General features: G+C 48.7%; 12 protein-coding genes across 12 annotated transcripts, besides 1 other annotated feature; 4 read left to right on the top strand and 8 right to left on the bottom strand.

Moving 5' to 3' along the window:
* Positions 1 to 1,396: 1,396 nt before the first annotated feature.
* On the top strand, positions 1,397 to 2,369 carry FPSE_06920 (uncharacterized protein; the record flags this gene model as incomplete). Its single annotated transcript, XM_009260038.1, has 3 exons — positions 1,397 to 1,455; positions 1,512 to 1,653; positions 1,719 to 2,369. The coding sequence occupies 3 exons, from the start codon at positions 1,397 to 1,399 to the stop codon at positions 2,367 to 2,369; spliced, it is 852 nt and encodes a 283-aa protein (XP_009258313.1).
* A 205-nt stretch (positions 2,370 to 2,574) lies between these two features.
* Positions 2,575 to 4,429, bottom strand: FPSE_06919 (uncharacterized protein; the record flags this gene model as incomplete). The annotated part of the gene is made up of 2 exons (XM_009260037.1): positions 2,575 to 3,968; positions 4,024 to 4,429. 2 exons carry the CDS (start codon positions 4,427 to 4,429, stop codon positions 2,575 to 2,577), a joined length of 1,800 nt encoding a protein of 599 aa, XP_009258312.1.
* Positions 4,430 to 5,464: 1,035 nt separating this feature from the next.
* Positions 5,465 to 6,977, top strand: FPSE_06918 (uncharacterized protein; the record flags this gene model as incomplete). The annotated part of the gene is made up of 3 exons (XM_009260036.1): positions 5,465 to 5,512; positions 5,560 to 6,434; positions 6,482 to 6,977. The coding sequence occupies 3 exons, from the start codon at positions 5,465 to 5,467 to the stop codon at positions 6,975 to 6,977; spliced, it is 1,419 nt and encodes a 472-aa protein (XP_009258311.1).
* A 219-nt stretch (positions 6,978 to 7,196) lies between these two features.
* On the bottom strand, positions 7,197 to 7,775 carry FPSE_06917 (uncharacterized protein; the record flags this gene model as incomplete). Its single annotated transcript, XM_009260035.1, has 1 exon — positions 7,197 to 7,775. The coding sequence occupies one exon, from the start codon at positions 7,773 to 7,775 to the stop codon at positions 7,197 to 7,199; it is 579 nt and encodes a 192-aa protein (XP_009258310.1).
* Positions 7,776 to 8,632: 857 nt separating this feature from the next.
* FPSE_06916 (uncharacterized protein) lies at positions 8,633 to 9,848 on the bottom strand (the record flags this gene model as incomplete). Its single annotated transcript, XM_009260034.1, has 3 exons — positions 8,633 to 8,948; positions 9,002 to 9,128; positions 9,182 to 9,848. The coding sequence occupies 3 exons, from the start codon at positions 9,846 to 9,848 to the stop codon at positions 8,633 to 8,635; spliced, it is 1,110 nt and encodes a 369-aa protein (XP_009258309.1).
* Positions 9,849 to 11,153: 1,305 nt separating this feature from the next.
* FPSE_06915 (uncharacterized protein) lies at positions 11,154 to 12,043 on the bottom strand (the record flags this gene model as incomplete). Its single annotated transcript, XM_009260033.1, has 3 exons — positions 11,154 to 11,369; positions 11,417 to 11,868; positions 11,989 to 12,043. The coding sequence occupies 3 exons, from the start codon at positions 12,041 to 12,043 to the stop codon at positions 11,154 to 11,156; spliced, it is 723 nt and encodes a 240-aa protein (XP_009258308.1).
* A 949-nt stretch (positions 12,044 to 12,992) lies between these two features.
* On the top strand, positions 12,993 to 13,995 carry FPSE_06914 (uncharacterized protein; the record flags this gene model as incomplete). Its single annotated transcript, XM_009260032.1, has 2 exons — positions 12,993 to 13,798; positions 13,881 to 13,995. 2 exons carry the CDS (start codon positions 12,993 to 12,995, stop codon positions 13,993 to 13,995), a joined length of 921 nt encoding a protein of 306 aa, XP_009258307.1.
* Positions 13,996 to 14,320: 325 nt separating this feature from the next.
* FPSE_06913 (uncharacterized protein) lies at positions 14,321 to 14,854 on the bottom strand (the record flags this gene model as incomplete). The annotated part of the gene is made up of 2 exons (XM_009260031.1): positions 14,321 to 14,334; positions 14,383 to 14,854. The coding sequence occupies 2 exons, from the start codon at positions 14,852 to 14,854 to the stop codon at positions 14,321 to 14,323; spliced, it is 486 nt and encodes a 161-aa protein (XP_009258306.1).
* Positions 14,855 to 15,992: 1,138 nt separating this feature from the next.
* Positions 15,993 to 16,777, bottom strand: FPSE_06912 (uncharacterized protein; the record flags this gene model as incomplete). The annotated part of the gene is made up of 4 exons (XM_009260030.1): positions 15,993 to 16,375; positions 16,427 to 16,516; positions 16,569 to 16,618; positions 16,674 to 16,777. The coding sequence occupies 4 exons, from the start codon at positions 16,775 to 16,777 to the stop codon at positions 15,993 to 15,995; spliced, it is 627 nt and encodes a 208-aa protein (XP_009258305.1).
* A 45-nt stretch (positions 16,778 to 16,822) lies between these two features.
* Positions 16,823 to 16,858: a repeat region.
* Positions 16,859 to 17,868: 1,010 nt separating this feature from the next.
* On the bottom strand, positions 17,869 to 19,047 carry FPSE_06911 (uncharacterized protein; the record flags this gene model as incomplete). Its single annotated transcript, XM_009260029.1, has 1 exon — positions 17,869 to 19,047. The coding sequence occupies one exon, from the start codon at positions 19,045 to 19,047 to the stop codon at positions 17,869 to 17,871; it is 1,179 nt and encodes a 392-aa protein (XP_009258304.1).
* Positions 19,048 to 19,861: 814 nt separating this feature from the next.
* On the bottom strand, positions 19,862 to 20,328 carry FPSE_06910 (uncharacterized protein; the record flags this gene model as incomplete). The annotated part of the gene is made up of 3 exons (XM_009260028.1): positions 19,862 to 19,924; positions 19,976 to 20,147; positions 20,222 to 20,328. 3 exons carry the CDS (start codon positions 20,326 to 20,328, stop codon positions 19,862 to 19,864), a joined length of 342 nt encoding a protein of 113 aa, XP_009258303.1.
* A 1,518-nt stretch (positions 20,329 to 21,846) lies between these two features.
* FPSE_06909 (uncharacterized protein) lies at positions 21,847 to 26,298 on the top strand (the record flags this gene model as incomplete). The annotated part of the gene is made up of 7 exons (XM_009260027.1): positions 21,847 to 22,161; positions 22,254 to 22,500; positions 22,560 to 22,778; positions 22,839 to 23,048; positions 23,106 to 24,831; positions 24,879 to 25,588; positions 25,646 to 26,298. The coding sequence occupies 7 exons, from the start codon at positions 21,847 to 21,849 to the stop codon at positions 26,296 to 26,298; spliced, it is 4,080 nt and encodes a 1,359-aa protein (XP_009258302.1).
* Between the last annotated feature and the right edge of the window lie 67 nt (positions 26,299 to 26,365).

The following is a 26,365-nucleotide window of genomic DNA, read 5'->3' as shown; positions in this document are numbered from 1 at the left end:
ATGTCTGAGGGAGTAATTGAAGCTTCGCGGGGGTCTTGAGATGCGATGCGCGCAGTGGATGCGGGGAGGTAGATCAAGATCAAGATCAAAAGTAGAGGATAAGAAAAAAGATGGAGAATAATCTTGGTCGCGTATTCAAGTACTGGACGAGAAAGAGGGGAAATGTATACAAGACACCAATAATCAGGTTTATCGCAATGAGTGTCTCTGTCTGTCTCTCTCAGCGCGGCTACGATAAGAGGTTCAGACGATAAGCCATGAGCTTCAGTGACGTAGGTGACCTAAAGTGGGAACATTTCCAGGGAAGCTCTCTCGGTGCGCGTACCGCTGGGACTAGCACTAATTGAGCTGTACAGCCGAGGCATCCACTACAGTTACAGTACATACACGCCTGTAGATAGGTCATTCTAGACTTGTCTCTGTTATGATAGCTTCACTTTGGATTGCCGCGCTTTCAATCTCAACGGTCAGAAGTCAATTCAACTTCCCCGCATTCTGTTAGATGTTGCTGTCTTTTGAAGCTCTGACCAACATGGGGTTTTATCTTGATTGCCATGCGCGAGCCGCCATGACCTTTATCGTCTTTATTCTGTACCATTAATACATTGGTACTGAGTCCAGAGTATGCAACCGCGCAGACATGTAACCGCGAAATGTCATCTCATCTCATCTCGACTCGGTTGGCCTGTCTCATTGATGACCTCGTGACCATTGCCGACATCGCTTTTGACAGGGGTCCTGCATGCAAGGTCGAGATCTGACGTCCGAAAAAGGGACCCTGGATCTTGATAGCTTTGGGACAAGTGAGATATGTATAGTATCTTCCGGTAGTTGCGGAGCGATCTTGCCCTATAGAGACATACCTTATAACGACAGTAAACACTGCAAACTATCGCAAATAACGACGGTCATCATGAACATATACCGAGGCTCCGAGATTATAAGCTAATAGTCCCCCTCTCCCATGATACCTAGTGATCCATACAGTTTCTAGACCCATCAAACTACTGTATTCTCTTTAATAATTAGTAGCTACCAAGGTTAGCCGCCTACCAAATCATTGGAGCCGCCTACCGCCGTTGTCGGAAAAAGAATGCTAGAGCTTCCATGAGACCCATCCATTCATGACACACGATCCCCATTCTACCGCCTTCTTTTGCCATGTCTTTGTCTCACGAGTCAGATCCCGCCTTCTAGTCTAATCTTATCAGTGAGCTTCTCGAACGAAAGATAAGAAAGCTTAACATCCCCCTCCTTCACCGCGTGTCTTCCTCCCTCTGTATCACCATCTATCCAAACAACACATCTTTCCAACAAACAAACACATAATTACCCTTTGATACCCCAAACTTGTTCTTTTCATTCTTCACACACAAACACATACACAACACACACAATGTCTGCTCCTCGTGGTCGTCTCGCTGGCAAAAACGCCGTCATCACCGGCGCTGGTGGGTATGTTCATCATCACTATCCTTTCGTCAGCTACACAATGCTAACACCCCCAACAGTGGCATTGGTCTTGAGACCTCCATCCTCTTCGCAAAGGAGGGCGCTTCAATCCTCATGTCCGACATCTCCCAGCCTGCTCTCGAAAAGGCCGCCGCAAAGGTCAAGCAGCTCGTCCCCGATGCTCCCCGCGTTGAGATCCTGGTACGTCCTGCATTCTTTCCCTCGCCACATTACTCTCCACGATCGTTATACTGAATCTGTTGTAGAAAGTCGACGTCTCCAAGGAATCAGAGGTCCAGGCCATGATCGAGTCGCTCGACTCTTGGGGCGGCATCGACGTCCTCTTCAACAACGCCGGTATCATGCACGCACAGGATGACGACGCCGTCAACACCCCCGAGAACATCTGGGATCTCACCCAAAACATCAACGTCAAGGGTGTGTGGTTCGGTTGCAAGCACGCCGTTCTTTCTCTGCGCCGCAACAAAAAGTCAAAGGCTTCTATCATCAACACCGCTTCCGTCGTCGCTCTTGTCGGAGCTGCCACACCCCAGCTTGCCTACACTGCCTCCAAGGGTGCTGTCCTGGCTCTCACCCGTGAGCTCGCCATGGTGCACGCCAGAGAGGGCTTCCGCTTCAACAACCTCTGCCCTGCACCGCTCAACACACCTCTTCTGCAGGACTGGCTTGGTGATGACCAGGCTAAGCGACACCGACGTGAGGTCCACTTCCCCATGGGACGATTCGGTGAGGCTATCGAGCAGGCCCACGCTGTTGTCTTCCTGGCTAGTGATGAGTCGAGCTTTGTCAATGGTCATGACTTTGCCGTTGACGGTGGTATGACCAAGGGTTATGTCACTGCCGAGGGAGCTGCGCAACCTCCTCCTCAGAACAACGCCAGCAAAGACTCATTGTAAGGAATAAATATCAAGAGAAAGGGATTTAGCGGGGGACATGGCATCTGTAGTAACGATTAGTATGAACCAATAATGAAAGAAATTGTCACATCATAATCACAAGTGCGAGGGTAGACACCCGGCTGATCTTAAACAAATGTTATTTGCAAGGTATTGGTGAATATACAAAAGATACCCAAACTCCGGTGCATGCTTTTTTATCCATCTAGTGGAATTGTCCCTCGGTATTACCCTCGCCCATACTCTTGCTGCTCGAACTTCCACTCTGGATAGCACCCAAGATGCCATCAATATAGCTAGCACCACTCCACTTCTGATGCGTCAAAACATCACACTTCAAGTCCTTCTCGCGACGCTGCACAATATCAACATACGCCTTCATACCGTCCTTCTTGAACTCGCGCGACAGCTCAGTTGTAATGGTAGCGTTGGAGTGCAGACCCGCGAGCGAAATGAGCTGCAGAACAAAACCCTCGCGCGCAATATCCCAGATGAATGACTTGAGGGTCTCGTCCGTGAAACCGTGCGCCATCCAGTTGAATGACGGAGAAAGGTTGTACACGAGACCCTTGCCGGGGTAAACCTCGCGGACGGCGCGGCCTAGCTTGGATGCTACTTGGACGTTGGGATCGCCTGTCTCGACCCAGAGGAGATCTGCGTAGGGGCCGAATGCGAGGGCGCGCTTGGTAGCCGCTTGCATGCCGGCGCGGTAGTGGTAGAAGCCTTCTCGGGTGCGGGGGACGTCCCAGTTGAAGTAGACAGGCTCCTTGGTGTATTTGTTTGCGAGACCGCGACGGCGTGAAATGCCCATGTCGTGGTCCTTGTCTGTCTCGGCAAGGTACTCGTCAATCTTGGATTGCTCAACACCCTCCTTCTTCATGTGTGCGACAGCAGCTTCATCAAAAGTAATGAGCTTGGTATTCTTGACCCATTGGGCCTCAAAAGCATCAATCTCCGCGCCCGCAGCACCCTTGGCTTCCATAGCCTGGATGGTCTCGGCCAAAGGCTCAATTGAGGGGTCTGCGACACCGAGGATAAACTCGTGATCGCGCACGTCAATGGCAGACGACAGAAGCTTGCCAGACTCAGAGTCTGTTCGGGCAATGACAAGATTCTCACAACCCATGACATCCCACTGGAAGCGCGTGGCGACAAGACGGTTGATGTGCTCTCCGATAGGAACGAGGACTTTGCCTGCGAGATGGCCGCACTTCTTTCCACCGTGAAGTTGGTCTTCAAAGTGAACAGCAGCAGCACCGTTCTCAGCAAATAGCTTAGCGAGCTTAAGAACAGCCGAAAGACCACCGTGACCAGTATCACCATCAGCGATGATAGGTCGGAGGTAGTCTGTGTATGGTGTCTTTGTGCGCTCCTCGGCGGTCATCTTGCGACGAAGATCCCATTGCTTTCGATCGTGCATGTTCTGCGCCTTGGCCAGGCGCTGGACCTGGTTGGGAACGGTGTTGTATGGGTAGTCGCCAAAGTCGGGAGAGACCTCGTTGGTAGAGGTAAGGAGGGAGGAGCATGCCCAGCCCGAGATGTAGAGGACTTCTTGGTGAGGAGCTTGCTGGGTCATTTGAACGGGGTCAATTGCGCCCACTATAAGGTGTTAGCCGGGGATCGGGTATATCGGAAGAGGTTTTGTGAGACATACTCGTGTGGATGGGTTCACCCTTGGCTTCACGTTCACGGATCAGATTGAAGAGCTTCTGAGCCATAACAGAGCTTGGGTACTGAACCTTTTGTGTTCCACGCTTGGTAGCAACATCCTCAGCGCTGTACGGACGCTTGATGCCGGCAAACCTAGGCGAAGCCCACCAAGCTTGAATCTCATGGACGGTAGCTTCGTAAAGTCGATCTTCGGCCTCGCCAGGCTTTTGCGACTCTGGTAGCAGCTGGAAAGCGTCGGCGGGCTGTGTCGCGTGGGTGCTGAGGGACGACATCTTTGCGACGGATGTGGAGGATATGGCTCGGATGGCGAGAAGGGGTGCGCAGCTGCGGGACTTGGAAGCAGCTGAGATTAGGCGCTGGGGAGCTCTCGTGGATAGTCTGCGCATCATTTTGAGGGATGTTTGTGTGAGGATGAAGGGGGAGGAGAAGGTGGTGAAGTTGAGAGAGAACTATCTAGGTGGAGTGGGTTGGTGGTGGTGGATGAATAATAATGTCCAACACCGGATATTGATCTGCAGGCCGTGATAGCTCCAACTCAGCCAAGACTGGAGGTGACCCTTGGGAAAGTGATGCAATATTTATTATCAGTTTTATAAGGGTAGAGATTTGCATATAAAATTTAAATAGTTGTCTTGGTCTGATATATATCTTGTATCTGTAGTTGGCTGTTCAGACACTACAGAGACCATCTCTTAACTCGATGACCGACTTGAGCTTCGGTAACCGAGTAGACATGATTTTCTCCATTTCAAATACAGTATAGTGTTTTGCAATAGCTGACAAAAATAGGTTACGAGTTGGGGGTTGTGGTCAAGATATTCATGTCAGCAAAGCCTTGGTTATAGAGAAGCATTGCCGAAGCAATTGGCCAATGATGGAGGTTGTACGGTAAAGACTGGTGTGTCTGATTGGTCCAGATTGCCTGTTTAAGCCGTGGTAATGTGGTCGGTTCATGGCGGGTTTCCTCGGTTGTCGCCGACATAGGGACATACAGTCTTTGGGTGACTGAATGGTAGGGTTATAGTTACTATTGTGAATAGAATCGAAATATCTCTTGACTAACAACTAGAGTTATACTTACTTAGTGATCATAGTATTCTCTGTTCTGCAATACTGTCCCCTTGATGTCTGTAATGTCTTCTCCGCACTCAATACTGCGTCATTCTAGTGATATCTCAACCCCGCATGACAAAATAAAGCAGCAACACTAGAAGCTACCTCTGAGAGAGCTCCTCTTGTCACCCCCGCTCCCCCGGTTGTTAGTTGTTACCCCAGATTGCTCGGGCCCCCACCTGCCGCTTCTACTCGTTTACCACAGGGAAGCCGCGGCCCAGCTGCCCATTATCTTACTCTGCTTCCCTTTATCTGTTTGTCTTTTGTGATTCTCTTTCTTGTTCTGTATATCTCATCTCTCACACATCACAATGGCTCTCAACTTGACGACTTCTCGCCGGGCTTTGAGCTCGCTCAAGGTACGTGACTTACATGTGATACAGAAACACAAACTCACACCATACAGCCCCTCACTCGTGCCGCTTTTGTGGGAGCTCGCGGTTATGCTACTGCTGAGCCTGACCTCAAGGCCACTCTCCGCGAGGCCATTCCCGCCAAGCGAGAGCTCCTCAAGAAGGTCAAGGCTCATTCTAACAAGGTCCTCGGAGAAGTCAAGGTCGAGAACACCCTCGGTGGCATGCGAGGTCTCAAGGCCATGGTCTGGGAGGGTTCCGTCCTAGATGCCAACGAGGGTATTAGATTCCACGGCCGAACCATCAAGGACTGCCAAAAGGAGCTTCCCAAGGGAAAGACTGGCACAGAGATGCTTCCCGAGGCCATGTTCTGGCTGCTTCTCACAGGCCAGGTTCCCTCAGTCAACCAGGTCCGCGGCTTCTCGCGTGAGCTCGCTGAAAAGGCCCAGATCCCCGAGTTTGTCTCCAAGATGCTTAATGACTTCCCCAAGGACCTTCACCCCATGACTCAATTCGCCATGGCCGTTTCTGCTCTCAACTACGAGTCAAAGTTCGCCAAGGCCTATGAGCAGGGTATCAACAAGGCTGATTACTGGGAGCCTACCTTTGACGACTGCATTTCCCTCCTAGCCAAGCTGCCCACTATCGCTGCCAAGATTTACCAGAACTCTTACCGTGGTGGTGGTGCCCTGCCTGCTGAGGTTGATCTTGAGCAGGATTGGTCTTACAACTTTGCTGCCATGCTCGGCAAGGGTGGCAAGGAGAACGAGAACTTCCAGGATCTCCTCCGTCTTTACCTTGCTCTTCACGGTGACCACGAGGGTGGCAACGTCTCTGCCCACGCCACTCATCTGGTTGGAAGTGCTCTGTCCGACCCTTTCCTGTCTTACAGTGCTGGTCTCCAGGGTCTTGCTGGTCCTCTCCACGGGTAAGTATTTGTCGCTCGACTTAAGAATTACACTAACATACCTCTAGTCTTGCCGCCCAGGAGGTCCTGCGATGGATTATCCAGATGAAGGAGGCCATTCCTTCCAACTACACAGAGCAGGATGTCAACGACTACCTCTGGTCTACCCTCAACTCGGGTCGTGTTGTTCCCGGCTATGGTCACGCCGTTCTCCGAAAGCCCGATCCCCGATTCGAAGCTCTCATGGATTACGCCGCTGCCCGTCCCGAGATCGCCAACGACCCTGTCTTCCAGCTTGTCGAGAAGAACAGCCGAATTGCTCCCGAGGTTCTCAAGAAGCACGGCAAGACCAAAAACCCCTACCCCAACGTCGACAGCAGCTCTGGAGTTTTGTTCCACCACTACGGCTTCCACGAGACTCTGTACTACACTGCCACGTTCGGTGTGTCGCGTGGTCTCGGTCCTCTTGCCCAGTTGATTTGGGACCGTGCTCTGGGTCTCCCCATTGAGCGACCCAAGAGCATCAACCTCGAGGGCATTCTCAAGCAGGTTGAGGGTCAATAAAAGCCAAAGATACCCAGTTCAAAAGTTGTGACGAGCGATCAGCCAGGTTTATTTGGATGTGTATATAGTTAAAGATAGCCTGCAATGATTGACGATTTGCTTTGAGTAGGATTTGTTCATTGATCGTGAACTGGTGATTTATTTCGATACCTCCAACGCTTCTGTCTAAATTCTATGCTTTCTTTTTCTTAATTCTTCTTATCCATCAGATGACCATCTCTACAATGCCTTCTCCAAATGATCAAAGTACAAATCATCCCTCAAAGCCTTGCCATTGTAAAGCTCTGCGTAAGGAAACGGGCTCTTCTCGCCAGTACGGGTATACCCTCTCCTCATGTACCAAGCAATCAACTCCTCTCTCGTCCAAATAACAGTCATGGTCATAATCTTGGTCCCCCACTCCTTCTTAGCATACTCCTCAGCCTGCTGCAACACCTGTCGTCCAATCCCACCGGCCTGCAGTTTCGGCGACACAGCAAAGAGTCCAAAGTACGCTCTCTCATCGTCCTTCCTCACGATCTCGCAGCACGCCACGAGTCCTGAGCTGGCGTCATCAGAACCCGACTCTGGCGTTGAGGTTCCTGTCGATGAGGGTGTTGATTTAAATGCGACGAGAACTAAACCCTCAGGGTCGGTGATCTTGGCTTCCAGGGCGGAGGGGGAGATGCGCTCGTCGGCGAGAAGGTCGGCTTCTGTTGTCCAGCCTGCGCGGGATTCGGGGCCGCGGTAGGCGGAGACGATGAGGGAGAGTAGAGGGGGGATGTCGAGGGTTGTTGCGGGACGGAAGGTGAGAGACATTTTGGGTGTTTTGAGAAGTTGTGTTGTAAGTGAGTTTGATGTGAGTGAGTTAATACTCTTAATTGAGTTGAGAGAATTGGTGGTCTCAATTGAGTTGTTTGATATAGTTGATCGTCTCGAAGGTGAATTGACTCTAGTAAATAAGAACCAGATGAAAGAGAAGCCAGTCTTGCCTTTATAGAAAAAGTAGAAAGAAAGATGTTGCCAGATTTGATCAGCTTCTTCTTATTGAGGTATTCGTGCAATTAAGCTCCGATGTAGGAGAATCCTTTCTTTTCCAGATTTTGCCATCGAAAAAGATGTCATCGTATAGATTTAACAGAATGGGTTAGTCTGGATGGTCCACGAATTTCCTATTTTGTTAATTTTAAACGATGATGCTAGCTTGTCTTCTGATTTATAAGTCATGTCAACTCAGAATTGACTGTGATCTCTCAATACCGTCAAGTTACGAATAATCTAGAACGAAGTCATCTCAAAGGCGCGCATTACATGACATTGGTAGGTAAGTTCATGTCCATACTGCTCCTGCTCCTCAATTGATCAAACGCTAGGCTTGCTATAAACAAAAACCCCGTCTAGGTATCTTCAAACAGTATGTGTTGGGACCTGTGCAAAGAACGATCCGTAAATGTATTGGTATATGTGCTTGCTGCCATGCAAATCATGCCATCCACTCTAAAAGGACTCTTTCACTCTCTTTTCACTCCTAAAACAATGCCAATTAAAGAGAGGGTGGTATATAAAAGAAAAAATGTATAAGATATGTTTATCAACAAAAATAGAAAAGAGATAGAACCACACAACAAAGTAAAAGAAAAAAAAGATTCTTTGCTATTTCACACCCTTCCCTTTCTTTAAGGCGCCGCCTGGGCTGGCACCTTGGAGTACTTGGCTGCGCTGTACTCAAAGCCCTGGTTCGCCGTGTCCTCGCCCTGGCGGTACGACATGAGATCCTGATCCGAGTTCTCGGCGGCGGCCTGCTTGGCTTCGGATGCGCCTGCGGCGCGCTGGCGCCAGAAGTAGAATCCTAGAGCTCCGAGGCTGATGGCTGCGGCGCCGATGCCGCCGGCGTAGATGCCGGTCTTTGTGCCTGTGGGGAGAGCTTCCCATTTCTCGCCTGAGGACTTTTCGGGTTCCTTGTGCAGGGCCTCGAAGGCGGTTGAGTTGCCCCTGGGGATTTGTTAGTGACTTTAACATGGGGAGGGAGAGAGTGGGAGGCTTACTTGACGATCTCGATACTTTCCCAGCTACCTGTCTTGTCGCCGTAGACGTACTCCTTTCCGGTGCTGTAGTCCTCGACGGTAACATCCTTGACGTGCATGGTGTAAGGACCCTTCTCATAATCAGTGTCTGCGGTTTTGTTAGTACACCTTTCATTTACACTGTCGAATTGGTAAACTCACCACCACCAGCCCATGCGCGTGTTCCCTCGGGCATTCTAGGATCACCAGCGGCCCAGATACCGATAGAGAGTCTCATGGGTGTCTGAGGATAACTATCCATATCGTCCTTGGCCACAACCTTTCGCGCTTCCTGTCCGTTGATGTACCAGGTGAGCTCCTCCTTTGTCCACGTCGTCGTGTAGTTGACGTAGTCCTCCTGCATACCGCCTTCCACAAAGTGCCATCCGGCCTTTGTGAAGTCCTCCACACCCTTGCCGTAGTAGTTCGTTGAAGCGTGGGTGTCGTTCGCACCCAGAATCTCCCAGTCGACCTCGTCGAGGTCGTCGCTCAGCCACATCATGGAGCTGATGATGCCCGTTCCGGGCGCGGCCTTCATGTGCAGCTCTGTGCGGCCGAAGAAGAAGTAAAAGTTTGTGCGCAGCGTGGGCGAGTCGCCCTGCTTGGCGACTGTGAATGTCGCGCCGAGCTCCTTGTCGTAGGTCACGCGGCCGACATGGCCGTCCCAGAAGTCGCTCGAGGGCGTGTCGTTGAAGGCCCAGGTGTAGGTCGTTCCCCAGGCTGGGTTGGGGTCACAGTCGGTTTGGTTGAGAGGGTTGCAGTCGGATGTTGTTTGAGCGACCGCGAGGCCAAACAAGGCAGCGGCGGGGAGGATATAGCGTGAAAGCATGTTTGCTGTTGTTGTTGTGTATGTCTTTCCTTCTTTTCTCTTTGATCTTTTCTCTTTATTCTATATGAAATGAATAAATGAACAGGAAAACAAGAATGCGACGATTGAGTTAATTGATAGAGTCGCGATCAAGGAGTGACTGGGCGATATGAAACGAATGAAACACCCAAGGATCGAGAGTACGGACAAAAAAGGAAAAAAAGAGAGCAAGTAGGAAAGACAAAAGAAGGGACAAAAACTTTATTCCTTTCTACTTGTAATGATTTGAGAATGAACAGAGAGAAAAGGGAAAAAGAAGGAATAAAATGAAACGGCAAAACGATATTAGTTAGGAAAAGGAGAGGTGCCGAGAGGCCCCATTATCCACACTTAGAGGTACCAAGCAAGAGCCTAGTAGGCCAAGGCCAAGCAAGCATGCCCAGGAATTAAGGATTCAGGGGAGAGAGGATGAGAGGTCATCGCCAAGTGCCTGAGCGTGTATAGATTGGGGGGTCGAGCCAGTAAGAGTGCATAGAAGGTATCACGTTGTTGATTCATTCTTTTTTGTTTCTATCTCATACATGCCCTTATTCTCTATTCGTATAGGAACAATTACTACCAGGGAAAAAAGGAAACTTGAAAGAGTCCAGCGGGTCAGGCAAAACCCACTGTTGTTGATAACCAGGGGTAAAAAACAATGGACAACTTCTCTTGAGACGCGCCAAGGAAGCTTAGGCTGGGCGCGGGAGGGGCTTTTTTTGGTGAGGAGGGTATTTCGCTTAGAGTTGATCCGATGGAAATTAGAACCGGGTGTGGACATGGATGGGAATGAGATAAGTCTAAGTGTGAGCTTGAGCTTCTTCTCTGTTCTTAACTGCTGATGTACTGGAAATTATGTTGCTAATTCTGTCAATGGAACCCTGGAGATAAGTCGGTCGCGGCACTAGTGGCGAGTAGATCGACAGGGGAAAAAGGAAGCTATTAAGCGCTTGTGAATGCAAGATCCAGAACGGATGAGTACTAGATAATCTTGCATTATTCATGAATGGGATTAAAGAGTGTAAGACTGTGTATCCGTATTGCCTGATGCACGCAGGCATAATGTCTCCTCTAGGTTTCATATACATTAATGCTTTATCCTTTTCTGGACATGTCAACGATTAAGTTTTGTTAGTCGAAACACTTTATGAGGAGAGATAAGCAACAAGACGGGGGGACATTCATAAAAACCCTGTGCTATAGTGACATGAACTAGATAAACTGCGGGATAATAATGGATAATAGTAGATTCAAGACAAGACAACACAGCCACGTTTACACGTTAGCTTAGGCTTGGCCTCGGAGCTGGGCCCTCTTCTTCTTGGTTCCCTGAACAATGTCGTCCTCGTTGTAGATCCCCATGATGCTGGCGTGGTTGCTAATGGCCTGCGCCCACTTGTAAAAGTTTGGGGTTTCTTTTTCGAGGCGCGACGAGAGATTGGTGGGAAGAAGACCGTGCTTGGAGAGGGACAGTGCTCGAATGACGAACGGGGCAGTGAGGACCTGTTACTGTTAATTGATGTTTGTACCCAGATAGCTTGGAGACACACCTCGGCAAAGGTGAGCTTATCGCTACCACCAAAGAACGGAGCAGCGTTCTTGAGAAGAGGTTCAACCTCCTTGACGATACCAGCTACAGCATCATCCACAGCACTACTAATCTCTTCGTCCGTCGTGCCGCGGTAGATGGCCCTGCTGAGATGGCCCTGGACCTTGCTCGAGTAGGTATCAGCAAAGAAGCTGATCCTGGCTCTGATCAAGGCCCCATTCGGGTCAGACGAGGCAGGGAGCAGCGACTTGCTTTGGGCAGGATAAGCGTCGACGAGAAACTGGGCGACAATGGCAGATTCAGTAATGGTCTCGCCGTTGTGGATAATGGTCGGGACAAGACCGCGAGGGTTGATCTGGAGATATTCTGGCGAGCGGGGCTTGTCGAGGTCGATGATCTCTTCTTTGAAGGGGATGTTTAGTTCGGTGAGGGTGATGTGTGCCCTGTGCGCGACTTGAGGGGAAGGTCATTAGCTATACCGTAAAGTGAGTGGACGGGGTAGGGATTTGCCAAGTCACCGCTGATACAACATTGGCTGCGTTTATATATAGAAAAAAGTAATGAGATACGTACATGGGCACTTGTGGGAAGTGTAGAGGGTGATGTCTGCTTGTGGTTGAGAGCCCATGGTTGTTATTATGCGACGATGGATGAATCTAGAGCGGATGAGAGAGAGTGTCATGTTGTTCAATAGATGCATCTAAATACTAAGTAGACCTAGTACAGACATCGGCATTATTAATTCACTTATTAATTCACTGACAAACATTATTAATTCCCCTAAACCTTATATCGCATTACCAATTCGTCAGAGCACGTCTTTGGCTGCTTCATCCGTCATGTTTCACTCGGCTTTGATGTTTCTCCCGAGACGCGAGAATGGTTGCGTCATTTTGAACACCATTGCGAAGCATTGTGTGACTTGTGTTACCATCGATAGATATCTAGATAAGATAGATAGTCAAAGTCAAAGGTGTGTGAGGCTCTTGATGATGGTAAGAAAACTACTCATTTCGGAAATAATACTGATATCTAAAAATACTGCATTGGGAAATTGTCGCTGTTAAGCTTCTGACGTGAGACGGGAAATGGAAATGGAGAGCCGCGCTAATGCTGGAGTGCTTTAGTGCTCTAGGGTGGGATGATGGTAAGACACTTGGATAACTGCTAATGGGATCAAGATGCTGTTATGTTTTGTATAATATTATTTAATTTTTGAGGATTATTCCAGTCTAAGAGTCTCACTTAGTTTGTTGCCCTATTGCATCAGCAAAGCGGGTTGTCTAATCTTCTCGGTGCTGTCAAGTTAGCACGCTGCAATTTCTCCAGTACAAAGCCAACAAGCAGATCTTGGTGCATCAATAGCAGCAATATGACAGTGTTTGAGGATTAATAGTGTCCTGTCATGCATTCTTGAGGGCACTAGTTCTTGCCGTGTTGCAGTCATCACAAACCCGCATCGGCGCAGCTCTTGCCCGGTAAATGGCAGGAGCCCCAACAACTCCTGCCCTCTAGCAACTCCTGCCTGGCCATGGCCCCAACACTTGGTCACTTAAGAGTTGGAGCAACAACTACAAATGGGGGAAGATCGGCTTGCTACTATTCGGGCTGACAATTTACACAACAACAGTGGCGGCCAAGTATTACCGCAAGAATGGTATACGCAGCTCCAGACAGTCCGCCAAGACGCGAAAAAACTGGCAAACAGCAAGCAGAAAGAAAAGCAATTTACCAAAAAACTCGCTGACGCCATAGCCAAGTCTGGCTCCAAAGCTATTAGTGATAACATGCCACTCACTGGACAGATGGAAGTCTCAAAACTCTGGGTACCAGTCTTCGACAAACAGATCTTTGGGGGGGCTAGATTGGCCGACAGCAAAGCCCAAGAATTAGAACTTCAAGGCGCATTTGACATTCTCGAACTGCAGAGACCTGAAGTTGACAATGGCATGGCCAGAGAACGTGGCGATTATGAGGTGCTCCTGCAAAGGGGCAAGCTCTTAAAAAGGTGTCAGAGCCTCATTCACTATGCAAAGCAGGCTCATCTGCCGCGCATCGTCGTTGCAGCAACTTTGGCCTATGCTAGAGTATCTCTGCTAGGCATTTGGTTTGGCCAGAAGTGGGAAAAAAGGGAGGTATCCAATGTCCGTCTAAAAGACTTTGTTATTTTCGACGCGTTGATCAACGCAACCCGCCAGTTACTCAAAGAAGCTCTAGATCAGTGCTTGCAAGTCGAGGACGCCACCGAGCTACTCCGTCGTACCAATGCCATGTTGCAACTTTTAGAGACTCAACGCGACGATGTGACACCCAGCCAACTGGCATCGATCACGTTGGCCATGGTCAGGGATGGGATTGTATTAGAAACACTCTCTGGGCAATGGTACGCATGCGCCAACGGCCATCTTGTGAGTATCCAGATTACCTTGGCACACATTACTAGCTCTGCTAAGTTTTAGTTACAGTTTACGCATGGAGACCCCATTCTGCCTAAGGAAGGGGTACGATGTCCAGATTGTGGAGCGAATATTGAAGGTCAAGACGACAGGGCCGCTGCAGACACTCAACCTGACAAGGTGAGATCCGCTTGATTTGCACATTTATCATGGAGGGGGAGCGTCTAGGTCGCCGGCATGGATGTGTCTGGACATGAGACTTTTATCAAGCAGCGATACATTAGTATAGTTGAATGTAACAGCGTAGGGACTATGAGATATTATTCACCAAGATAAGCCCATTGACGTTGAATGCAAACTGGTATTATAAAAACAAACTGATCAAACTAGAAACGCTCCCTTACAACTCCTCCATAGCTCCATCGTGTCTCGTATTTTTCCATATCATACAGTCATATTACACCAACACAATGGTGAGTTGAACTTTGTTCATGCAAGATTGATTGCGCTTAGTGTCCATGGCCTGTAAAACGTTAGTAACCACTCATCAAAACTAAATCTCAGTACTTACGTCCAAGGCTTCGTCCCATCTTGGACATCTCCTTAGCCTGACTCTGCTTCATCTTAGCCCTTCTCGAATCCTCCTTTGCCTCCACCTCAAGCCTCTTAACATGCTCTCTCGCATCTCTCACACTAAGTCTCGCCTCCTCAAGAGCACGATCCGCCTCTCGCTCAGCCATCTCAGCGCTTCTCACACGCTCACGGGCTTCGAGAACGGCGGGATCGTGTTCATTGCGGTTGTTGCCGAATTTAGACAGGAAGCCACCGCCTGTGCTGCGACGACGGCTGGGTGAACGAGATGAGGAGGAGGAGTAGCGGTCGTGGGATGAGGCGGAGCCGCGGGAGTGGCGGTTGTGACGGGAGGTTGTGCTGCTGCGGACGGGGGTGGGTTCGGTGTGTTTGTTGCTGGAGAAGAGGCCGTGTTTGCGGGGTTCTTCTCTGATGGGTTCAGGGGAGGGTTCACGACGACCGAAGAGAGGCATGATTGGTAGTATGAGTATGTATATATATATATGAGTGGTTGGTGTAAGTGGTGGAGTGAGTCTTTGGACAAGTATAAGTGGATAGTGCTTGTTTGATGGAGAAAGAAAAGAAGCTTTTTATTAAAATCTAGGCGACTCTTGGCCTCTATTTAGAGACTTTACCCTTGGACCCTGAAGTTCATATCTGTTGATGATCGTCAATTTGGTAAACCTGCTTTCTTGCGAATAACTTCATATCTAGAGATACATCATACTCTGACGTCAAATTTAATCCCTGCTGTAAGAAGCAAGGGTCTAACTCTTGGCTGGACCAATCATGTAGTGGTTATGACCACGAGTGTCAGCGTGTGTGACGCAGACAGTGGCGGTTTTTATTGTTTATGCTCTGTTTCAGTGATGTAGGGGATAATACCATTGGGTATTAGAGTGTGGGTGAGATCATATCGCTTCTTATGCCAAGATTGAGAGGAATGCGAGTATCAACAGATCACCTACTGTTTACGATACTAGGATCGTTACACTCCGCAAAACTCTTTTAAGCGCTGCATTAGAGAGATCGCAGTGGATCTGCCCATCGAATCGAGAATTGACTTTTGACGGGCATAGCAGACAATTCCCGAGGGTAGGACAATGCACATCGTGGCTGTGCAACTTCCCCTCTCTTAGCATCGTCAAGACTCGTCATTGTTTGTCGTGATCATTAAGAATGCGCTACGAATTTAACACAGGATGATGATGAACTTGCAAAGATGATAATAATGACAAAAAGCATGGAAAATATCTCGTCAATTCTCGACCGATAACACCCCCCAGCAGTTCTACTCCTCTTCATCCCTCTTTTTTTGAGCCAGACCTTTTTGCTTGTGGCAAAAAGCCCAACATGCTAAAAAAGAAAATGCCGCGTAAAATAAAACACCCAAGCAAAAAAACCCTATGTGCAAATATGCAGCACGATATATACAGTTGTTGTTGAAAAAAGATACCCTCTCTCGAGAGTGAGATAAAAATAAACGAAGCCCGTATGTGTCGTTTCAAGCGTGTCAGCCAGGCTTCGTATTTTTTCGATTATAATGCTCGTATCGTATCGTAATAAAAAACAGGGGTGTTTCAGAAATAATGCCGTTTCTTTTTGACTCCTTCACATGACGCTGCACTTGCCCTCCTCGCGATCCTTCTTAACGCTGAGAGCAACGCGCGCAGCCTCGGTAAAGGCCTCGTTGACGCCCCTGTTCTTCATGGCGGAGCACTCGAGGTATCGCTGTGCGCCTATGCGACGCGCCACCTCGAGACCCTGGTCGTAGTTGATCATTGGCTTCTTCTCCCGGGGTTGTTCTGATTCGCCGCCCGCTGCTGCGTTTTCGTCGTCCTCGCCCTGCTCGCGGAGGTCGCACTTGAGGGCTACCAGCACCAGTTTCGTGCCGGGGCAGTTGTCGGCGATTTCGCCTACCCACTTGGACTCTACGTTTTCGAGCGAGTCTTTGCTGTCGACTGAGTAGCAGAGCATGATGAGATCTGTGTCATCTGGAGACAGGAGTTAGAGTGGACATGGGCGCGAGGGGTAGATATAAATACCGTAGGAGAGGGATCGCAATCGGTCGAATTCTTCTTGGCCGGCTGTGTCCCAGAGAGAAAGTTCGATGTGGACATTATCCACAAAGATGTCTGCGTGGCATGATTAGACTGTGTTCTCGACAAAAGACTCGTGGCATCGTACCGTGAACGTAATTCTCGAAAACCGTAGGTTCGTAAACCGTTGGGAAGTAGCTGCAATCGCATTAGCCCCCAGTATCTTGTCAGTACAATGTTAATGCCAACACACCCTCTAGTAAAGACGTTGAGCAATGATGTCTTTCCACAAGCACCATCACCCAGCAGAACCAGCTTTCGCTGAACGGTCTTGGATCCTCCACAAAGAGCAGGCATTGTGGAAATAGTATTGACGTCGTGTGATGTAGTGTAGTTTAATTAAAAAGAAGAGAAGAGAAGAAGAAGGAAAAGAGAAAAGTAGTGGCGTTGGCGCGCAAAATGTCGCAAAGAAATAAGTTGAATCTCGGTTCGTGGAGAGATGCAATGCACCCTGTCCCTTACTTATTATCGTGTACGGTTCGGGGAAAGAGTAGGTAGTAGTAAAGTGGCGCGCGCGAGCGAGTCGATATCGGAGCGAGAAGGAGAAGAAGAAAAAAGGAGGGTGAGATTTGTCGTCTTGTTTTGTTGGATCGTTCTTTTTTTTTGCGAAAATTAGGGCGAATTGATGCGCAAAGAGAAGTGAGGCAATGAATGCAATGTGATGGAAGAGAGAGAGAGTTAAAGAGTCAAGTGGTAGGGATTAGATTAGGCCAGGGATAAGAGAAAGAAGGGAAATGAGAGGGAAAAATAACAAGTGGAGAGAGACAGACGGGCTGACTGGGGAGGGCAACCCACTAAGCTTGGCCTGTCGATAGCGCTTTTAACTGCTGTAGACTCCCCTTTCTTCTTTGCAGTAGCGTCTCTTTAATTGGTTCCACAGGGAACCCAAATTAAAGTAATGGTTTTGGGCTTGCGGCGGCTAAAAGTCAAGATTCGATAGATTGATGTTGTATGATTTATATTTTACGTAGATGCGGTCATGCGGTGGCTTGATTTGATGCAATGGCGAGTTCGTGGCTTTGATCAGGTCCTTTAATATCTGCTGGTTGAGTACCACGTTCACTGGTGAAGGAAGAGAGGGAGCATTGAACAATATGGGGATGATTGAGGGAGTAGTAAACTCGAGATATTGATTGGATGTCTTGTCTGATTATATCCCTTTTACCATCTTCACCGACATCGTTGCACCTCCCTATCAATCCATGGATCTCTTACACGCATGCACTGACAATCCCAATCTCATAGCCTAGGGGTTGTAGACGGCACAAGAGATGAAAACACTAAACCACTTTGGACTAAAATTCATGTTTATTATTCGCGACCAAGAATTTACAAGTCGCAACTCTGATACTCTAACTAAACCCCCATATAATAATCCCCCAAAACACTTAATCATCGTCCTTTTGATATCCACGACGTGCTCCACCCATGCGCTCCGCCAATCCCTTGTGTTCAGCTTGCTGATGCAATTTATTCACAAATCCACGATCACCACCTCGCTCTCTGGCTTTATTATCTGCTTCTCTAGCAGCTTGTTCCCGTTTCTCAAGATCAGCCAAGCGTTCCTGCCTGTCGACGTCCAGTTCAGTTGCTGCAGACTGCATAGCTGCTAGTTTGCGCTGTCGCTCTTCTTCCTTGGCCTTGTCATCTTCTTCGTTGTGGCGTGGGCGACGGTCGCTGGGGTAGCTTCTTCTTGAGTATTGGCGGTTGTTGTCTCGCGGACGCTCATCACGGCGGTTGTCTCGGCGCTCGTCACGAGGCTCGTCGCTATGTCGTCTATCGCCATCGTGTCGATGTCTGTCTCCGCCGCTGCGGTTATCCCTGTCGCGTCTACCCCCTTCGTCGGAACCGTCGCGTCTTCGTGAATGTCTGTCCCTGCTATCATCCCTGCGTCGTCTGTGCCGATCCTCTCTTGAGCCATCACGTCGACGTGGACTTTGCGATCGCGAGTAGGAACGTCTTCTTCGGTGATGTCTGTCCTCCCCGTCTGCGCTACGATGGCGGTGTCTCCTCCTGTGTCTGTCCTCCTTTCTCCGTGACTTGTCTTTCTTCTCTTCATCGATACCCCTCGATGCGAGTAGCTGGCGGCGCCTGGCCGGATCGTTCATCATGGCTTCGTAGGCAGCTTGTTCCTGTCGTTTGATCGCGAGTAACGGGTCTTCGCGAATCTTGGCAGCTGTGTCGCGCGCGGTATTCGCATTCTGCAGCGCCATAAAGCTTTCGGTGCCTGCATCCTTCTCCAATTTCTTGTGTTCGGTGCCCTTGATGAGATTATCGATGCGTCGCTTTCCCAGTAAGTATGCTTCTGTTTCTTCGGTGGTGCCAGTCTGCCCGTCGTTGGGGCCTTGGTACATCCATTCTACACGGTCGACTTTCTTTTTGCCGCCTGCGGCCTCGAGTTGGCGCTGCACTTCCTCCTTTGCGCGCTCTTCTTTGATCTCATCGAGGCGCTGCTGGGTTCGTTTTCGTTCGGCGAGGGCCTTTTGCTCCTCGTCCCAGACGGCCTGTTGATTGCGCCGAAGCGCAGGATGGAAGGACTTTTTCAAGTTGAGATCGCCGCCGCCCATTGTGATGATGTTTGGTTGATGATGGAGTGGCGAGTGGTTCACTGGCCCAAAAAAGTTTATCGATGCTTATCGTCTTATCTCTTATCACCCATGCCGCAGTGACTTGCCCATTAGTGCTGTAGCTGGCGCGGAAGGCACCCCGATTTAGTAGTCATAGCTTTTGGTGGGCACAACACAGCGCCTTTGGGCCTGTGCCCCGCCGTAGTAACTTAGCTCAATCAACAACCTTGCTACACGTACACTTCTTTCACTGCAAATTTAACCCACTCTAGGACAGTAACAGCACGACATTTCCTTTATCCTACTAAATTTAGGTCTCAAGCTTTCTGCTAGGTGGCACCTAAAAGCGATGATAACTTTCATGCCTGCCTACTACCTACTGCCTTCAGCTTACATCTTTCTCTTGACTTCTTGTGTTCAGTGCTCTTGAACTGGTTGTCAATGCGCCGGTTCCCCAGCAAATGAGTCGGATGTTATTGTGCCGCCTCCCCATAATGGGTAGCATACACATTCGAGACTTTAAAACAGAACGAATACGTCAGAACCCATCCCCAGAGTCCACAGGCTGATCCCTCAACGCCCTCGACTTGGCTGGCCATTCAATGCAACACCTTTTCTAGCCGACTTGCAAACCTGGAAGCCTATCGTGAGTTCACATATGCATCGTACCATTTCGTAGTTTCCGGGTATTGTGCCATGAAAGTAGCGTTCCAATGAATTTTACATTGTATTATACAGTCATGTCTATGATATTTCGAGACGCCTAATCCCAAGTACTCACGTAGTCGTACATCTCTCTTCGTTCCATTCCTTTTTACCAACTGGCTCTCTTGACACCGGGCAAGTTTCCAGCCATGGCCTCCATTCGGAAGTTGTACTACACAAATCGTTAGTCCGCGGTCGTCAATCGCTTCGGTGGTCGGCTTACTCGTGACAGCTTAAAGTCGCTCAGAATACCTCGTCCCTGACCACCCATGATACATCTGTTTCGGATTTGCGTAGGTCGGGTGTAGCAGTGCATCTGCGTCAATTGGAGCTGGGCCTCGGCGCGGACTCGGGGAGGGAGGGTTGTATTGCGGATGATGTATCGGAGAGCTTGTCTGTAAACACAAAGTCAGCGCCTGTTCTTCTTTCGTGTGCTCGTCGTTGTCTTGGTGGAAAGAGTTTTGCGTACCGCTCTGTCTCGTGGGCCTCAAAGACCTTACGCTTGGTGTGGTCACGCAGGGTTCGGACGTTAACAAAGCAGCCCAAATCAAGCTTCTTGGCGCGGAACATCGACATGATGGGCGAGGTTGGCGGGGGACGTCGATGATGAAGCTGGTTGCGAGATGTTGCGCTCGTCGAGAGCCAAATTCTTGGTGGGTTGGGTTTAGCCGGGGAATTGCCGACAGTTACAGAGATGGGGATCAGATCAACTCTTGATCTGTGACTGGAGATGTGAGAAGGTTGACAATTGAATCATAAATATAATTAAAGTAATTGATTTAATTATTCTCTGCTGCTAAACCGTCTCGATTGTCTCCCTGCGTGATAGCTGTCCTTCATTGCTAGAACTACTTCTCCTAAATCTCCCCGTCAGCGAGTTCCTTTGTTCACCTCTGTAAGTATCACGGCGTATCCGACACTTACGCACGCTGTCATGTTTCAATCAGGTAGTTAGGTACCTATGATCCAAGGTATTTTAAAATGTCTATATTTATGTACCTAGCAAGCGCTCGTATAGTGCTTCGCGGAATTGACTTCCCGGTGGTGGAATTCTCGATCAAGTCCCTGATCCAGAAGGAATATATGGGATCTGGTGAGATGCACTTTCTGCCACTGTATCGATACTGAGGATGTTTTTACTCTTGATATCATAGAAAATATATAGTCGGTGATTGCGTACTCCTTTATTCAGTTCTCTATCATTCTATCTCATTGTTCTCGCTGTCCTCACTCAGTCAAACATAACGCCTGAAGTCTCGTCAACAATCGATAAGCATGTCTGATAACACCACAGAGGCGGGGCAAAACTCATGAAATTGCCTGGGAACTCATAGAGAAGGTTGAAAACCCTACTGAATTCTTACCGACAAGCTCAAAACTGTCACCATCACAGTATGTGTCTGACATTACCAGCCGCTCTACTCAACTCATGATCCCGTCTCACGTTCGACAATACTGAAGCCGTGTCTCTCCATCGCGGGATACGTGGCAGACATGAGAGCCAGTAGCATGATGTATTTGGTAAATTTTGGGATAACGCAGGCGTGCGGATAGAAAGCGAGCTCATCAGATACAGCCTGCGTTGAGCTCTTGCTAACGCACCAATTGCTATCAAAGGGGTGAAACCCGAGTCCATACCTAGAGACCAAAGACCACAATATGATGGCCGAATGAAGCCGCTTTATATGTCTGCCCTCCGCCCGGAGCCTCTGTTTGAAGTATATACAAAGCTGATTAGTGACAGGCTCCCTAGCCGCCATCACAGAAGACCATAGCCTGGGTGGGTAGGTATGGTTGCCTGCTATCCATTGTGATTGATCAATGATCCGACGTGCTGTCCTTTGATTGGCTTGGTTGTTGACGTAGACATTATCTCTGAGGCTGTGACACAAACACTGACCAAGGCCCTTTGCAAGGCTGCCGACAGTGAGTACGCCTTGGGGCTGAGAACAACCACTATATCACCCACACAATGTCATGCTATGACCCTTCCCATTCATAAATACCGTCCATTATCAGCCGTTAATAAAGAAAAGATTTCAGTTCTACCAAAACGTGAATGGCCGGTTGTTTACGCCGCAACAATCGCTCAAAATGGCAGACTTGGACGGCCCAAGTCCCCGCCCGACACCAGACAATCTGACACAACATGTCCATGATACATTTCAGCGGGCCGTCAATAGATGTATCAACTCTTTCAGCCCTGAATTGCGTACCGAGGTTCGTCGATTCAATAGCGCACGCGGCATTCTTGAGCACATGAGAGGACTTGATCAGAACGTAGGGCTTGGCGTCCCACGCAATGTTGAAGTCTTTTGTAATGCCGTTAGTCGCCTCTCCGATGTATTGGATCCTTATTCCGCGTGTATCACAAGCTTCATGCAGGTCAAACCCGAGATCTGCGGCCTTGTATGGGGTACCGTTCAGTTCATATTCAAGGCATGTATTGCAAGCCTAGAATACTGTACTTGTCCTTGTTATGATCAGCTAACAGGTTTTAGTTATGCAAGAATTACACCTCATTCCTAAATAAACTAACCGACATGCTTGAAACCATCACGCAAGATCTGGAGCTCGACAGAATGATAGTGTTGACGGCTATAGACAAGGCAAAGGCAGTTGGCCAGTCGAAGAAAGCTAGGGACGAACCTCCATGGCGATTAATCGATGCCATGACAGTGCTTCACTGTGATCTATTAGACTTATTCTGTAAAGTATGCGAGTTGTTCCCGACAAAGACTCGTGAAGGTGAGTGAACCAGAATCTACCTTTTTGGAAAACCATAACGTGTAACCCAAAGACTACAGGACACTGGCGATCAGCCTTGAGAATGGCTAAGGTATTTTGGGTGCCATTCGACGAGCATTTTATGCACTTTCGACAAAAGGTCTCTGCTCATAGACAGGTACTAGTCGCTGAGCTTAAACTACTCAACGACCGTACAGACATAACTAGCTATGAAAGCTTCCGCAAGTTTCACGAGCAGACTTTCGAACAGTTCAAATACATTCAATCTGAGCTGAAATGTTAGTGCATTGAACATCATCCTCAGTTTACTCGATTGCTAACAGAAAATCACTGCTTAGGCACTCGAATTGACAGACTTAAGCAATGGGTTGCTGCTGAATCATGGACGACACCGTTTGAAGAGGTCAAACGGAAGCGTTTTCCAAACACCTCCACCTGGATCTTGCAGCATCCCCAGTACAAATGGTGGATAAGTCCATCCGGCGGAAACCAAGAAAGCTCTGGTCCAGTTGAGGCGCCTGGGGGGCCTCGGATCCTTTCTATCCAAGGTCAGTATCCTCACCTCTGAAATTCCCCATTAACATTGTCCTCATTTCCATCTCCAGCAAAACCGGGTTACGGCAAATCAGTTTTATGCGGTGTTGTGATTCAAGAACATCGAGAGATGATCACGAGGCAACGCAGCAGTCAAGATGTTTGTACTGCGATGGCCTACTACTTTTTCGACAAACAACGGCCGAATCAGAACGACTGTGTCTCAGCGCTTCGGGCGATAGTAACTCAGTTGCTGTATCAACATCAGGACAAATCGGAACTAATTGACTTGGCCGTCTTGCTGAAAGATTCGACTGGTACAGGCGAGCCGAATGCATCGCTGGTTGAACTGAAAAACCTTCTCATTCTAATCATGCAATACATTCAGGACTCGAGCCTCATCTTCGATGGCCTCGACGAGTGCCAGGATCTCGACAGCTTTTTGGGAGACCTTGAAGAGATATCCAAGTCTTCAACAATTAAGATATTCTTTGCTAGTCGGCCAAGTGTGGATGTTGAAAAGCGCTTTCAGTCTTCTGTCCGCAATATTCTGTTAGCAGAGCGATCTAACTTTCAAGACATCGAAGCATATCTCGAACCAGAGATCAACAACCTTGTACAAATCGGGCTGCTGGAACTGGACGACAGCGTGCAAAATGTGGTTCAATCTATCGCTAAAAAGTCTCGGTCCATGTTTCTGTGGGCAAATTTGCTGATTCAATACCTCAAGTCAGAAATGGTAACACCACAGGAAAGGTTAGATGCCCTCAACGACATGAGTCTGTTTCCAGAGCTGGATGCGCTGTACGCAAGAATTCTGGAAAAGCTATACACATGGTACAGTCACAAATCCATACGTCGAAAGATTCAGATGATCTTCGATTGGACTTGTGTAGCAGCCCGCGCCTTGTCGGTGTCGGAGTTACAGATTGCTCTCGGGATTCAGATCGGTCGTGCAACGCGCAAGTCCAACCAGATTGCCGGGCTAAGAGATCGACTCATACGCATGACAGGAGCCCTGATAGAGGTCTCACAGGATGGAATTGTGAGATTCATCCATACCTCTGTCCTTGAGTTTTTCATGGATGCGATGGACGATGCCAACGACGGCCAGAATTTTAGGATAGACGCTGGCAGAGTACATGGTGCCTTTGCCGCCACATGCCTCTCATACATCCTTTTCGATGTTCCTAAACAAAGACTGGTTCCAGCAGGCGCTCAATCAGTCTCGCTGCCCACGATAACCACCCGACACCCGTTGCTTCTCTACTCAACGCAGTTTTGGGCTTATCACGCATGCATGTCTCTCCGCGAACGGGGGGTTGGCTCTAGTACAGCAGATCCGATTCATGATCCCTCCAAGCACACATTGTCGCAAATGCTAGCAGCTTTCTTGTCGGACAGGCATGCAGTGACAGTTTGGACAGAGGCCGCTTGGTTGTTCGGCGAAGAACCCTGTGTAAATGACCTGGCAAACGTGTCCCGCCAATTGTCTTCAGACACGTACCCGTCCCTTCAGAAGGATACACTGCAGTTCTGTAAAGATCTCGACAACATCAACGCCAAGTTTGCCCATGTCCTACACGATGACCCGGGTGAAATTTGGGAGCCAAGCATACCTGCTTTTTGCCAATCGAGATTTTGGGTCGAGACGCAGGACTCTCGGGTGATTGATCTCAATAGTCCAGATGCAGAGACTCTCTTCAGAAACAGTGGAGGAGGCGAGCCTATACTGGTCGCATCGCAGTGTTGCTCCAAAGGTCAACACATCGGAATAATCACTCTCTGGCCATCAGCGTATGACTTGTTTTCCGAATCCAGAGATGACGCTGACGATATTTTAGTGCCTTTGAGCGAGAGATGACGCCTAGGGAACCTCAAGTTGACAGGCTGTTGTTCATGACAGACGAACTAGCAAGTGGCTGGCAAATGTCGTATGAAGTGAAAGTCTTGAGGTCCCAGTCCACGATTCACAAGCTTTCCCTCGAATTGCCGTCTTTGCAGATGTCAAGACTTTTAGAGAAAGCATTTCGTTCCAAGGACCCCAAGGCTTTCGCATTCCCCGTGGCCTTCTCTCCCAACATCCGGCAAATAACGGTTTTAAATTGCCTCATCACCATCGTACCACCAACAACTAATGATCAGGCGGAAAGCTATTTGGCACCAGACTTCCATTTGCAAGAACTCGATATCCCCAGGCCTGTGGAACCGCAATTCTGTACATCTTCGGACCATCATCTTACATCGCTTTATTCCGTGTACTGTCAATGCGCTTTCGACTGGTATCACATCATGTTCTCGCCTTCATCTGCGTACGTGATGGTTTTACGTGGCCCCGACAAGTTCGCGCCATTGGTACTCTGGGTTTCTCGGGAGTTCATTATATATAAAGACATGAGCGACGACCACAGACAGCCCGACTTCCAGGCAGTAACTAGAATTCGATCTAGAGTCTTTCAGGGACCAGATGTCTTCAAATTCCATCCAAGAGAGCCGGTGCTCGTCATCTCCCAAATGTCGGTAACTGTACTGTGGTTCTTTGAAGACCCAGTTAGTAAGTGCCTAAGAAAGATGACGTATCGTAATGCAAGCTTATACTGACATCTCGCAGAGTCGAGTCCCATCACGATACACCAAACCCCACTGTACGGCCTTGCATTCTCGCAGTGTGGGAATTATGTTCACGGAGAGACACAATCTCGAGGCTTGATAATCGTCAACATATCCAAGCATATTGAGAAATACCGAGCAAGATGTAGTTCTTGGTCATCATGCTCGACTACTTCAGTTGTATCAAAATATAGTCAGACAGTCGATGTTCAACAAGGCAAAGGTAAACTGACAGAAGTCGGAAATTACGAGAAAGCTCCCGAAACACTGGATTCTGGCGACATTTCTTTTTATAAACAAGGGGAACGCCTGCAAATCTCAGCCATCAGACAGCTGAACGGTACGGGAGAGGTGCTGCGAAAAGAGATTTCCAGTGATGGAAATGTCGCGGATCAATGTCTCACGAGAATTCCGATGTGTTCCAACGTTTATCAAAGCTATACGACAGTTCTCAACTCGGGCGAAGCGGAAAATATATCTATGGTTTTGAACAAATCTATTCAGGACACCTACTCGGTAGGAAGTACGGCACAAAACGAGTTGCGGCTGCCGCTTTTGATCACAAGGAAGACAAGCTCTATTCCCCAGCACAGCAGAAAACGACAATCTCAAATAGAGCTACCAGGAAGAGATTCAAAACGAATCCTTAACTAGGGATTGTATTGCGAAATGCGTACGGTTTAACGTATAATTAAAATTAGAAACAAGTCATTTTTTTAAT

The sequence above is a fragment of the Fusarium pseudograminearum genome, chromosome 1 (genome assembly GCF_000303195.2).
Source record: "Fusarium pseudograminearum CS3096 chromosome 1, whole genome shotgun sequence".
Lineage (NCBI taxonomy): Eukaryota > Fungi > Ascomycota > Sordariomycetes > Hypocreales > Nectriaceae > Fusarium > Fusarium pseudograminearum.
Note: the sequence above shows the minus strand (reverse complement) of the source record. Positions and strands in the feature narration are given on the sequence as shown.